The sequence below is a fragment of the Xyrauchen texanus genome, chromosome 7, assembly GCF_025860055.1.
Source record: "Xyrauchen texanus isolate HMW12.3.18 chromosome 7, RBS_HiC_50CHRs, whole genome shotgun sequence".
Lineage (NCBI taxonomy): Eukaryota > Metazoa > Chordata > Actinopteri > Cypriniformes > Catostomidae > Xyrauchen > Xyrauchen texanus.
In genome coordinates, this window is record NC_068282.1 from 12,315,152 (window position 1) to 12,329,276 (window position 14,125).

General features: G+C 44.1%; 1 protein-coding gene across 3 annotated transcripts in view; it reads left to right on the forward strand.

The window, feature by feature from the left end:
- Positions 1-14,125, forward strand: part of LOC127646938 (FERM domain-containing protein 4B-like) — a 71,937-nt gene that overhangs the window by 16,726 nt on the left and 41,086 nt on the right. Inside the window, exon 1 of one of the 3 annotated variants that reach the window (XM_052130924.1) lies at positions 12,414-12,635. The exons of 1 other annotated variant lie outside the window; for it this stretch is intronic. In XM_052130924.1, the coding sequence (XP_051986884.1) occupies positions 12,474-12,635 (162 nt within the window). In that variant the 5' untranslated portion in view covers positions 12,414-12,473. Of the gene's footprint in view, positions 1-12,413; positions 12,636-14,125 lie in introns of those variants that run through there. One more of the 3 variants, XM_052130925.1, reaches the window with a different exon arrangement.

Below are 14,125 nucleotides of genomic sequence, written 5' to 3' on the forward strand. Positions count from 1 at the left end.
GTTACATTTACTTGAGTAACTTTTTGGAAAAAAAATGTACTTTTAGAGTAGGTTCAAAAGTGAGTACTTTTTACTGTCACTCAAGTAAATTTACTTTTACTTCATTACAATGGGCGGCATTCCTGTCCTTAAATTACTGGGTTTAATTTTAATTAATGCAAAATTTATTGAGAGATTATTGAATGGGACTTTATGACAGCAGAAGTTCACACAGCTGCACACGCTGTCACAGACTGTCACTCAAACCAAGTCCATCACTGTTGCAGCATTAAGCTCTTCAAAATGAAACACTTTCTTCACTCCACACAGTGATAAAAGCATTTCTGCGCGTGGTGCCCTATGCTGGCTGCATATTCTGCATTTAGGGAGCGGTTGTACTGAGAGTAAATGTTGACCAAGGCTAACATTCTTTATAAAATTTCTTTATTGTGTTGCATGGAAGAAAGTAAGTCATACGGGTATGGAACAACATGATGGTGAATGATGACAGAATTTACATAAATAATACTAATAATAAAATAATTCTGTAATACATGTTAAATGTGTATTATGCAATGGAATATATGGGAGTTAACGTCCATTATTTTATTTGTGAAAGTAAAGAGTTTCTCAGTACTTGTACTCTTTACATTGGATGCTTGCTTACTGCTACTCAAGTAATTATTTATGTTAGCACTTTTACTTGTACTTGAGTAATTATATTTTTAAATTAATTTAACTTTTACTTGAGTACAGTTTTTGGCTACTCTACCCACCTCTGCTTACCATCAATGACTGCTCGACCTTATCAGCAGGAGTCACAGCTTTGCCAGTCATGGTTAGGGGCTCTTTACGCAACTGCATGTTTAAATTAATAGCATACATTTTTTTTTACTTTTAGCCATTTTGCCCATGGAAATAGTCATGCTATGAGGTGTGTGACTACAAGATATTTACTCAAACTGTAGTTTTCATGGATGGTGGTGTCATAAATTCTGTTTAAGGAGTCACAAACATACATGTGGTTTTCATACATACTACATTAAATGTAAGTAGGCTGATTTTCATGAGCTACTGTATGGTATTGACAATAGTATAGATCTCAATTAACTCCTGCATAAAACTATATATGCCATAGAGTTAGTTGGCTGTTTTGCCCTTTAAATGGGCAAAACAGAAGTGGAAATGGATATACTGGCCCCAAAGATATTTATTTTTGACAAAGATATAACACTTTAAAAAATGTATGAATGTTATTGCACTAGATAACAAAATGTCAAACCAGGTGGCATTTATTTTAAAGATAGCACAAGCACACTTTTCACAAAGAAAATAGATATACTGTTAAAAAATGAAGACAAAAGGCATTTAGACTTTCTGGTTGTCAAACTTTGTGGAACATGCCAATAGTTTATGATGCACTACACCTGTGGTTACTGTGCTACACCTGTGTGAACTTGATGGTACTAGACAGTAGACAATAGACAATGACTTCATACATTCACTAAAATGACCATTTGGGTGAAGTAGTAGGAAAAAGTAGAGCTGAGAAAAGTGAAGTTAGTTCAGAGAAAAGGCCTAGAGTCATTTGTGTGCAGATGTTTTATTGCCAAAAAAACTTTTTTAAGGGTGCCTTAAAGGAATATTCCAAGTTCAAAACAAGTTAAGCTCAATCAACAGCATTTGTTGCATAATACTGATTACCATAAAAATGAATTTTTACTTGCTCCTCCTTTTCTTTAAAAAAAGCAAAAATCTGGGTTCCAGCAAGGCACTTACAATGGAAGTGAATGAGGGCCAATCCATAAACATTAATATACACACTGTTTCAAAAGTACAGCTAAAAGAGATGAACAATATGCAAATTAACATGATTTTAGAGTGATAAACGACTCGGTTACTAACGTAACCTCGGTTCCCTGAGAGGAGGGAACGAGTATTGCGTAAGTAGCTTACGCTATGGGAAAACTCAGTTTCTCGAGAAATATTGAAGTCTTTATGTAAAACGCATTGCAGCTGCACAGCAGACAGCAATGAGCGAGGCAGCTTGGTCATTGGCTGTGCTGCGGCAACTTGCTCGAACCAATGGCGGGGCGACTCTGAACGTGCGACCAATGGGCGCACGCTTCGCGCTCGCGCGCTCAGAGCCCGCCAAGATGGGCGTGGCTAGGGCTATATATTAGGCGCCCCATCATGAGAGTTCATTAGGTTCAGTCGACTGAAGCGAACTGACCAAGCACAAGCACGGCAGCTTACGCAATACTCATTCCCTCCTCTCAGGGACCCGAGGTTACGTTAGTAACCGAGTCGTTCCCTCTCGAGAGGTCTCTCCTATTGCGTAAGTAGCTTACGCTATGGGAACACCATGCAAAACGCCGTGCATGCTGACTTCGCTCTATAAAGCCAGAGGCAGATGCCTGAGCCTTAAAGCAAAGTGATTATTCAACGAGCCGGCCAACGGCGAGCTATATAATGGGATAATACAGAGCGCCATTGCCCCAAGGTGGCCCATGGTGGGGCGCTCATTGTAAAAACATAAGCACATATCTTATGTACTGATTTTTTTCTACTTACTGATATGCATAAAAAACCCTCTAAGTCAGTCAGAGACGGACCTTATAAGGGAGGAGATAATGCTCAGCAAATACATACTCCAGTTCATACTACAGTCAGGCTGATAGAATGTTGGAATGCCATGAGGGGACCTGTAGGTTATAAAACCTGATAAATGTCGAAGGCGAGGCCCAGCCTGCCGCCGCACAAATATCTTCAATGGGTATCCCACTCGACCACGCCCACGAGAAGGCCTTGCTCCTTGTAGAGTGAGCTCTGACGCCTAAGGGGCATTGAAGGCCCTTGGCTTCATAAGCCAGCGCTATAGCATCCACTATCCAGCGCGATATTCTTTGCTTTGAAACTGCGAGACCTTTAGTGCGGCCGCCAAAGCATACGAATAATTGTTCCGTCTGTCTGAACGGGGCAGAACGTTCCAAATATACACTGAGCGCCCTGACCGGGCAGAGTAAATTAGCGTCGCTTTCGTCTGCTGTAGACGATAAGCTGCCAGAGATATAACCTGTACTCTGAAGGGTGTGGAGAGCACTTTAGGAATATACCCGTGCTTTGGCCTAAGGACAACTCTGCAGTCGTTAGGTCCAAATTCCAGGCAAGCAGCTTGATGACAGCGCGTGCAGGTCACCCACTCTCTTGACTGAGGCGAGCGCCAGCAAGAGCGCAGTTTTGAGCGAGAGCTGTTTAAGGTGCACGGTTCGGAGAGGTTCGAACGGGCACTCTTGAGTGCATCCAGGACCTTGGCCAGGTCCCAGATCAGCACCGAGGGGGCGAGGAGGGTTCATCCTCCTAGCCTCTTAGGAAACGTAATGATTAGGTCGTTTTTCCCTAATGAGCGTCCCTTGTCAGGATTGTGTGACGCGCTATGGCAGCCACATAGACTTTGAGCGTGGAGGGTGTGCGGCCCGCCTCCAGTAGCTCTTGCAAGAAGGCGAGTACACTTGGTATCTCGCACGATTTGGGATTCAAGCTCTTGGTATCACACCAGTCACTGAACACTTTCCACTTTTGGGCATATAAGCGCCTCGTAGAGGGCGCTCACGCCTCAGTGATGGTTCTCAACACTCCACTGGGGAGGTTCTCGGGAACCCGTTGAGGGGCCATGCATGAAGGGCCCACAGATCGGGGCGGGGATGAAGGATCATCCCGTTGGCCTGCCTGAGGAGGTCCAGCCTCAACGGAATCGGCCATGGGGCAGATTGCATCATCTGCATCAGTTCTGGAAACCACGTCTGGTTCTTCCAGAGTGGGGCTACCAGGAGCACTGCACATTTCACTTCCCTGATCCAACTGATGACCTGAGGTAGCATCGCGATCGGGGGAAAAGCATACAAGGGGCGGTTCGGCCAGACTTGGGCGAGCGCGTCCGTGCGTTTTGAGAAGAAAAGAGGGCAGTGTGCATTTTCCCTGGAGGCGAAGAGGTCGACCTCTGCCTCGGCAAAGGTTTGCCATAACCACTGAGCCGTCAGGGGGTGGAGAGACCATTCCCCTGGGAGAACTTTGTCTCTGGACAGCATGTCCGCTCCCTGGTTCAGGACACCTGGCACATGCACTGCTCTCAGCGAGCGCAGGTTGTGCTGTGACCATAAGATGAGCTCCCTGGCCATAGAGTGCAGGGAGCTCGACCTGAGTCCACCCTGGCGATTTATATATGATACTACCGTCATGTTGTCCGTTCGGACCAGGACGTGTTCGTTTTTCAGGTACGGAAGCAGGGCTCTGAGAGCCAAGGCGACCGCTTTCATTTCCAGACAGTTTATATGTAGGCACTTTTCCGGGTTTGACCAAAAGCCGGAGACAGGCCTGCCCTCGTAAAGGGCCCCCCATCCTATTTTGGAGGCATCTGTCGTGATCATTTTTCTCCGTGTGTTCACGCCCAGACTCACACCGGTTTGATACCAGTCGACGGCTTTCTAGGGCGTCAGGGCTTTTATACAGCCGTGATTCGCTCTGATTAAAAAGTAGCCCAAGTGCCACGCGTGAGTGGGGACACGGCTCTTGAGCCAGCGTTGGAGAGGACGCATGTGCAACAATCCTAGCTGGAGTACAGCTGATGCCGAGGCCATGAGACCGAGCATCCTTTGAAATCGTTTGACGGGGGCGTGTGCGCCCGCTCTGAATGTTGTTGCAAGGCGCCGAATAGCGGCAGCTCTGATGAGAGGCGCGCCGTCATCTGCACTGAGTCTAGCACTATTCCCAGAAAGGAGATATTTTGGCTGGGGGATAGCACGCTCTTTGCAAAATTGATTCTCAGACCCAGGCATTCTAGATGCCTGATAATCCAAGATCTGTGCGTTGTTAACTGACTCTCTGATTATGCTATGATTAGCCAATCGTCGAGGTAATTCAGTATTCGCACTCCCCGCTGTCTCAGGGGGGAAAGTGCTGCATCCATACATTTCGTGAATGTACGGGGGGGCCAATGATAGGCCGAATGGTAGTACTGTGTACTGGTATGACTGTCCCTCCAAAGCGAATCTCAGAAAAGGCCTGTGATGAGGCGCTTTCGGAATGTGAAAGTAAGCGTCTTTCAAATCCACTGATAGAAACCAATCCCCGGGGTGAACTTGCGCGGGGATATGTTTGGTCGTTAACATTCTGAACGAGCGAATCATTAAAGCTTTGTTCAGATGTCTGAGATCTAGGATGGGGCGGAGGCCACCGTCCTTTTTCGGGATGAGAAAATGGCGGCTGTAAAAACCCGCCTCACTCATAGAGGGAGGGACAGTTTCTATAGCGCCCTTCTCTATCAGTTTGAGCACCTCGGTGCGTAGAACATATGAAACATCTTTCCTCACTTTCGTCTCGACCACAGCTGAAAAGCGGGGTGGTCTGCGAGCGAATTGAAGCGAGTAACCGTGCTTTATTATGTTCAAAACTCATTTCGGTATGTCAGGGATTTTTTCCCAGGCTTTTGCTCGCACAGATATGGGCTGAATGCTGGCTGGGGGCGTGTTGCAGTGATGTATGGGCCCCACCGGCGAATCGCCTTGTGCTAACACTGAGCTTACAGCTCTCAGAAGCGCGGGCGCGCGCGGAGCAGCTTTGTTGAGTGCAGGGGTGCGTGTGAGATTACAGGCACGCGTGCTATCTCCGTAATGCTCGCAGCATGAGCTAGAGAAATGTTTGAAACTGTATCGACAGTGTTTACGGGTGGGGGTGCATACATTGTAATAGGCACACGCGCCACTTTCATAAAGCTTCACGCTCTTAGCGGGGAGTTTCTTGGCTCGTGCGTCGCATCTGTGATGCTCGCGGCATGAGCCAGAGAACTGTTTGAAACTGTATGGGCAGCGCTTATGGGTGGGGGTGCATATACTGTAGTAGGCACGCACGCCACTTTCAAAAAGCCTCCCGCTCGTGGCGGGGGGTTTCTGGCCATGCATACAGTGTTTGTGTGTTGTAGGGGTGCATGCATGACAGCAGGCACGCGCGCTACCTTTATAGTATTTCCCACTTTTACTGGGGAAGTGTTTATAACTGTGGGAACAGTGCTTGCGTGTAGTGGTGCATACATGACAATAGGCACACGATCTACATTTATAGGGCGTCCAGCTGGAGCTGGGGATGTATTCAGCACTGTTTGGACAGTATTGATATGTGGGAATGCGCACTTTAGTGTGGACACATGACCCCTTAGTGACACAAGCAGAAAATGACTCTTTTTGTGTTTTTTGTGTGTCGCCGTTAAAACGGCGTTTGATTGCAGGTGAGCGAGTTCTGTGACTGGCCCATTGACTGCTGTACAGACATTTCCAGCCGCCTGTAAGGGGACTGGGTAATGTTTTACACGTTTTGGAGAGAGTGGTCCGGCTTTTGCGAGACACGCACTCTCTCTTTTTCTTCCTATGGCTAGGAAGACTTACGAGGCTCCGGGTTCAGCATGATCTTGGGCCGAGATCCCCGTCGCTCAGGCGGCTGCTTTCAGTTAGCGGAATGCGAGCGGCGTCGAGCGTCTGTTTCAGGTCTGTTTTTTGGTTGGGAGACGGGAGGCGCCGCTCTGGCTCGCTCGCTGCTGCTGAGGTGGTCTCTAGTGGCTCTGTGACGAGCTGGAGCGCTTGGGCAGGAAGTGACGCATAGCCTGCGAATACTTCCGAGCTTCAGTGAAGCGTTTCGCGAACTCTCTTACCACCGGTCCGAACAGGCCGCTTGGAGTGATAGGCGCGTCGAGGAATGGCGCTTTATCCGCGTCCTTCATCTCTGTTAGCGTCAGCCACAGATCGCGCTCAAGGACAGTCAGGTTAGCCATGGCCCGGCCGATGGATTGGGTGGTGGCCTTTGTGGCTCGCAGGGCTACATCAGTGGCGCTGCGCAGGTCCTTGAAAGCCTCAGGTTTAGGTCCAGACTCGTCCATGGTGCGGAGAAGTTTGGCCTGATAAACTTGCAGAACAGCCATGGAATGAAGCGCTGACGCAGCTTGGCCGACGGCGGCGTATGCGCGACCGGCGAGAGCTGAGGTAGATCGGCAGGGCTTCGAGGGATGAGAAGCTTTGGCTTTCCATCCAGCGGTGGAGGGTGGGCACAGATGGTTGGCCACAGCCTCCTCGAGAGGCGGGGTTCCCTCGTAGCCTCTTTCTCTCGCGCCGTCTACCGAGGAGAGTGAGGAAGAGAAAGAAGGCTTCAGGCGAACAGAGTGCGGGGCTTTCCACGACTTTGTGAGTTTGTCGTGAACTTTGGGGAAGAAAGGGGAGGGTCTCTGTCGAGGGGCCTGCCGGCGCCCCTGTAGGAACCACTCGTCCAGCCGGCTGCGGGAGGGTTCTTCCGGAGAAGACCAGTCGAGCCCGAGGTCTTCCACGGCTTTAGATAGGATGCGGACGATCTCCGAGTCCATGCTGGTGCCCGTGCTCGTGTCCGCTAATGTTGACGGCGCGGGGTCGAAGTCCGAGCCCGGCCAGTCGTCGGATGCAGCGTCAATGGAAAGGCTGTCATCCTTTTCACCGTCGTCCCCTGACGCGCCGAACGAGACGAGACCCACCGCTCTGTTGGAGGGGTGCTCGTCCACCTGCGTGAAATGGACTGGCGGCGGGGAGTTCTTGGGTAGTGGTGAAGCACGCGGGGACTGGCCCAGAGTGACGTCACTGAAGTCCGCGTGCTCTGGCGGCCTCTGTGAGCGGCGCTTTTTCTTGCGCGGCTCGAACCGAGGGGACAGCAGCACGGTGGTAGCAGGCTCGTTCGCGGCGAATGCGGCGAAGCGAGCGCGCAGCTCGGTGAGGCCCAGGGAGTCACATTCGGGGCATCCGCCTCGAGTGAGAGCAGCTTCTGCATGGTGGGGTCCCAGGCAGCGAGTGCAGATAATGTGACGGTCCCCATCAGGAAGAAGGCCTCTGCACGAGGCGCAGGTGGAAGGCATTTGGAACAACGCCTCGAAAATTGCTCTTTTACTAAAATACAAAAAGCGTCGCAGAGGCGAACACTTGCAAAGTAGCTTAGCAAAAGGATATCAGGGTGATGCGCGCCGGATGGCGTAGCAGAAGGCTTTGAAGGCGGCTGAAGGCGCCGGCGTCCTCGTAGCAGTCCTGCTGTAGGCTTGTTGACGGCGGGCGAAAAGACTCCAATAATCCGGAGGATCCAGCGAAGAGAAGGTCTTCGCTGAAGGAGATTAAATCTAAAGAACTCTCATGACGGGGCGCCTAATGTATAGCCCTAGCCACGGCCATCTTGGCGGGCTCTGAGCGCGCGAGCGCGAAGCACACGCCCATTGGTCGCGCGTTCAGAGTCGCCCCGCCATTGGTTCGAGCAAGTTGCCGCAGCACAGCCAATGACCGAGCTGCCTCGCTCATTGCTGTCTGCTGTGCAGCTGCAATGCGTTTTACATAAAGACTTCAATATTTCTCGAGAAACTGAGTTTTCCCATAGCGTAAGCTACTTACGCAATAGGAGAGACCTCTCGAGAGGGAACTCACTAACCTTTTCTGTGTAAAGTTATAGCCAATTTTACATAGCCATGATGATGTAATGTCAATAAACCCTAAAATGACTGTACAAATTATGATTTAAACATGCTCAAATAATACATGAGTTTTAATTTGTGTTTTTTTTTTTTTAATTAGTATGTTTTTATTTTATAAAATGATAAGCTTCACATTTCTGCCTTTAAACCCCTCCAAAAATTGGTCCAATTAACTTTCAATGCAAGTGCCACACTTTAACCTCAATGTTTGCTTTTTTTTAAAGAAAGGGCAAGTCAAATTTAGTTTTGTGGTAATCAGCATTATGCCACAAATGCTGTCGATTAAGCTTAACTTGCTATTGAACCCAGAATATTCATTAACATTTTTAGGGCCTCTGTCAGGGTGTCTTCTATGTAAATATATTTTATTCCATAAATTTTTGTGTTACATTTGAGGCGTATCACATTAATTATTGTGTTGTCACAAATATGTGATTGTTTCAGTCCACCATAAACAGATGCTTGCGGTTTATATTAACTGGTGCATTTTCTTATTAGCACTGAATGGGGCAGTACTTCTTAATTGATTTGTTTTCTCATTGTGTTGCTTAATTCTCCACAGTATTCCAAATGGCCTTTGTTTGCACCATGTTGAGATACTGTTCACAGATGTAACATATTGAAATAAGCCCTTTGAGTCAGATTCAAGTATTTGATTTATTTCTTGTTATTGTCATACTGTAGAGCTGTTCAGCTGTTACGTACATTTTTAGGCGATCCTGGAAGGCTAATTTGCCATGGGTTCCCTCTGGAGTTTCCTATGTATTTTTATAATGGGGTTTTCAACTTATCGTAAAATAAGGTCTGTGGTGAACATTACGTGATGATACATGGACATCATGTTTTACAACATAAATTACACTTCATATCTCAAACGTGAATTTTGAAGCCACCATGTGTTTTAATATATATATATATATATATTAGGGGTGTCCCGATCCGATACCTAGATCGGTATCGCATCGATACTGACGTTTTTAGACGGATCGGGTATCGGTCCGACGAGCCCGACCCAAATCCGATACTCTGTGTTAGTCATGTTCGTTACTGTCAAGCTTAAAAAATGACATAAAAGAACTGTTAAAACACCATTAAAGCGGTTCATATGACTAGTGCATTTTATTCAAAGCCACTTGAAGCCACGTGATAGCTCTGTGAATTGCAATAGGCTGTGTTTAATAAGTAAACATATATGTTCTTGCACGCGCAGCTTCAGCGCGGTAGTGAATGGTGCTTTTACACACACGCGCACGGCGATTTATAGCCTTCACCCGTGCACAATATTTGTGCGCTACAAACGAACATCTCAGATGTAGATGCTCAGCAGTTCGGTTCACTTATAATATGGACTTAGAAAGGCACTGGAGGTGCATTTATCCAGAATTTAATTAAGAAGTGAATTAAACTGTGAATAAAAAGGGTGAGGGTTTAAAAGTTAAAGCTGTCACGGGAGACTCACGGAGAGGCAGAGATATGAACTCAGTAGCAGGGTTTATTGAGCAGAGGATTGAAACAGTGATGTAAATATTGTGAGTAAATTCAGTTAAGCAGAGTGGCAAACAGCAGGTAAGTAATATCCAGACAGTGTATAGATATGATGAAAGAGATAACTCAAAACAATTTTATGATACATGCAGGCAATAATGAAGACACATGATTGACATAGTAGAAAGTTCTTGAGTCTCAGAAATACTATCAATGAGAACAGGCACAGAGTGAGAGAGTGAGAAAGTGAGAGTGTGTGTGTGTGTGTGTGTGTGTGAGAGAGAGAGAGAGAGAGTGAGAGAGAGAGAGAGAGAGAGATAGAGAGAGTGTGTGTGTGTGTGTGTGTGAGCGCGTGCGAAAGCGGGGTATTTATTTATGCAGTCATTGATTAGCCACTAATGATATGCAGGTGCGTGTAATCAGAACTCAGGGAGTGCCAGTATACTAGTTAATAATAAAGTGTTTCTTAAGCTATACATTTATATTGAAATAATGTGTAGTTAACAGTTTGTTTTTCTTTACGTAGCCTATTAAAGAGTACACCCAGTTATTTCCACACAATACTGTAAAGATATTATAAACTGATTATGTAAAAAAAACAACTCTGTATCGGATCGGGATCGGTAACGGCCAATACTGAGATTTCCGATATCGGAATCGGATCGGAAGTGGAAAAAGTGGTATCGAGACATCCCTAATATATATATATATATATATATATATATATATATATATATATATATATATATATATATACACACACACACACACACACACACATACATATATATATATATATATATATATGAAATTCAGTAAGGCTGCAAAATTCAAGTAATGTTTACCACAGACCTTATTTTACTCATAAGTTGAAAAAGCCCATTAGGAAAATCCTGAGGAAACCCATGGTGAATTAGCCTTCCGTTTTTTTTTTTACTACAACCTGAACAGCTCTATTAACAGCCTATCTAGGTCATATCCCAATATGTATTATGTAAAACCCAACCTCAAACACAAAAGGCAGGAGGGGACATAAAATGCATCATTTTGGATTGTAAACAGTATTATTTTAAAATGTCATACATTTAGAACAGGAAGTGATGCTGGGCAAAAACAGATGTCGTTTAAATGGAAGGTGGATTCAGATGGGATGTCACAGAGATGATGAAAAGACATACCTTTTTCCATACTGTAGAACTTTGAAGTTCCTCCATAATTTTGGAGTTTGGGCGTTAGTCATAACATTTTAGTCTCCTATATTGTGCGGATGGTTCAAATAAAAGTGGGTATTTTTATATGTTTTTCCTTTATGGAATATCCCGGGTGGAGATGTGTGGTGTCTGACGGAAAGTACGCCCTTAACAGGCACACATTGACACGCATAGTTAATAGTAACCCTTACCATCCCAGAAAGCAAGAAAATACATCATCTTTAAAGCTGAAGTGTGTAATTGAAAATAATGTTAAGGTACTTTCTGCTATCCCAGCTTAATAACCAGAAATAACTATAATTAAGCCATTGATAGCTTGATTTCCCCATTTCTTTTTCAGGAAGGCAATCCTTATTTTTTCGATTTATGTTTAGTGCAGCTTAATTATGCATTTCAGCTTTTTAAGGTATAGATATGCAGTTATGATCAGTCCTGTCCAGTTTTGGGTAAGTTAATTAAAAAAGTATTCAACTACAAATTACTTACTACTTCTCTAAAATTATAATCAGATTACTTGAATGATTTGAATATATGAATTCACATTTGAACTGTATTACTCATAAATCGTATTTGTTCGGAAATATTTGTACGCAAGTAATGTATTTAAAAGTACTTTCATTGAATGTCAATAACTAATCTGATTACAAGAATTGGAGATGTAATGAGTCACACTACTTTTGTGCCTAAAAGTAATTAGATTATAGTAACTAATTACTTTGTAATATGATTACAACCAACACTGGTCCTGTCCATTTAAGCTGATACATTGCTCGCTATACAGGTTAGACAAAAATAGAAAGATTGTTCTCATCTGGCCTTATATAAGTGTCTCTGCAAAATGTTGGTCTTGAAAGACAAATGCTTGTGAAAAGCACAGAGAAACCACAGCATTTATTTATGAGAAGGGAGTGGAAAGGGTTGGACAGTCATTGTGCACAATTTGCGTAAATATGAGTGTGTCTTTGGAGTGTGCACTGATTTGTGTTTGTGTTCTTTTGTTTATGAGTGTGTTAGTACTCTGTGTGCATCACTGGGTATGAGTATGTGTGTCTATGTTTGTGTTACGTGGCCACAGTAGGCTTGTCTCTGACTGTGGATTGTTTTGTGACCTGCCCTCTCTCTGTGCGCTCTTCCAAGGGGGAAAGTCTTGGACAGAAGTCTACATACAGAGCCTTTAACTCAGCCAGTGGCATTCTGACCCTGTCTCTTTCAGGCTCCAGTTTAGTTACATCAGCCTCAGAGGCAGTGCAGTTTCCTAGTGTGCCCAACAAGCAGGCATGACACTGGGCTTATTTTGTGGTTTAGAGGATCTGCTGGCCTCTGGAAGTCAGTTAGTGTGGACTGTGGCTGAACAGGTGCTGAGGAGATGCTACAGTAATGGGCTGGTACCCTGTAGGAGGTTCCTACATACATGGTGCCATCAGGGAGATGTCTATCAGGTATGAGACAAGGGTGACAATGACCATGTTTACATTATTGTACTTATTGTCCGATTACTGAAAGGTCGATATTCTAGGTAAGCATTTATTCTGTTAAAGACTTTTTCATGCTCCACAGCTATTGGAATATTCCAATATACATTTAATCAATATGTGTGTTTTTTTTTTTATCCTACTATACTCTTCTGAAAATACAAGAAAAGCTCATTATTACCATTTATCATTCTGCATGTATTAATTTGGGAACATAATTTTATCAACTCATTAGTTCTTATTTGTGTCCTTAACAATAACAACACAAAATTCTGCATACATAATTTGAATTTGGCCAAATTCTGGTTAAAATCAGAATATTCTTGTGCGTGTGAACACAGTCAATATGTAAAGCGCTTTAGTTTATAGCCATTATAAAGTTTGGAGTGCCACTGGAGACAAGTGTTTTGATATTTTGTTTTTTGTTGGTCTGTTCAGTCTGAATAGTAATATAGAAATTTTTCTTTTGGACTCTTGTTATTCTTGTTCACAACGCTTCTGCTCTATTCAGTTCATACTTTTATGTGTCCAAGCACCACTGTTGATTGAGGATGTTGTTTCTGATCTTATTGTTTTCATTGCTGTGTTCTGTCTGTTGTCATTGGGTCTTTTGAATTTTATTCAAGGAACCTTAGCCTGGTTTCATTCATGACATCTAATATATAATGTAGAATTTCTGATTTAACAAAATTAAACTTTTTTTCCAGATAGATAGACAAACAGACATTCCGTTAAAAAAACAACTGGCAAGAATTTATAATAAGATTGTATTTGCACTTATTAATCTTTATTAATGTTAATTGCAACATATACGTTTTTAAAATAATTAATTGTATATGTTAACTTTTTACATTAACTAAGATTAATAAATGCTGTAAAAATACGGTATATTGTTCATTGTTAGTTATTATACCTAATGCTTTGACTAATGTTAACAAATACAACCTCATTGCAATGTGTTACCATTGAGAGTCTTTCTGGCTCCACATTAGAGAGATATTTATATATCCAGACAGATCTTCTCTCCAGATGTTATTGTTTGCCTCAAGTGCTTTGCAGTAGTTTATAGCAGCTTTGGAGTTGGCAGATCTGAGTCATTTCATCCTTTTTTTCTTTCTGGTGACTCACTCAAAGGAGGCATCATTTTTGTAGTGAATCACACAGTTTTAAGCATGGCAGGGATTAAGAGGGTTTCAGGTCACAGAAGATGTTTTTATAGAAGTCAAACTAGTTCGGGGCTATCTGTTTGGTGCCATTTCCTGTTTAAGTGGTATTTGTTAATTGGAGCTAGTGCTAATGGTCCTGTCGACACAATTGTTAGCCTTTGTGTGTATTTAGGAGGGAGTATGGGGCCTTGTTTGAACTCATATTATAACTCAGGGTGAATGACACATATGTTAAGAGCATTACATGTTACACTACCCTCTCTTTTTGCATGGTCAGTCACCCTGCCCCCC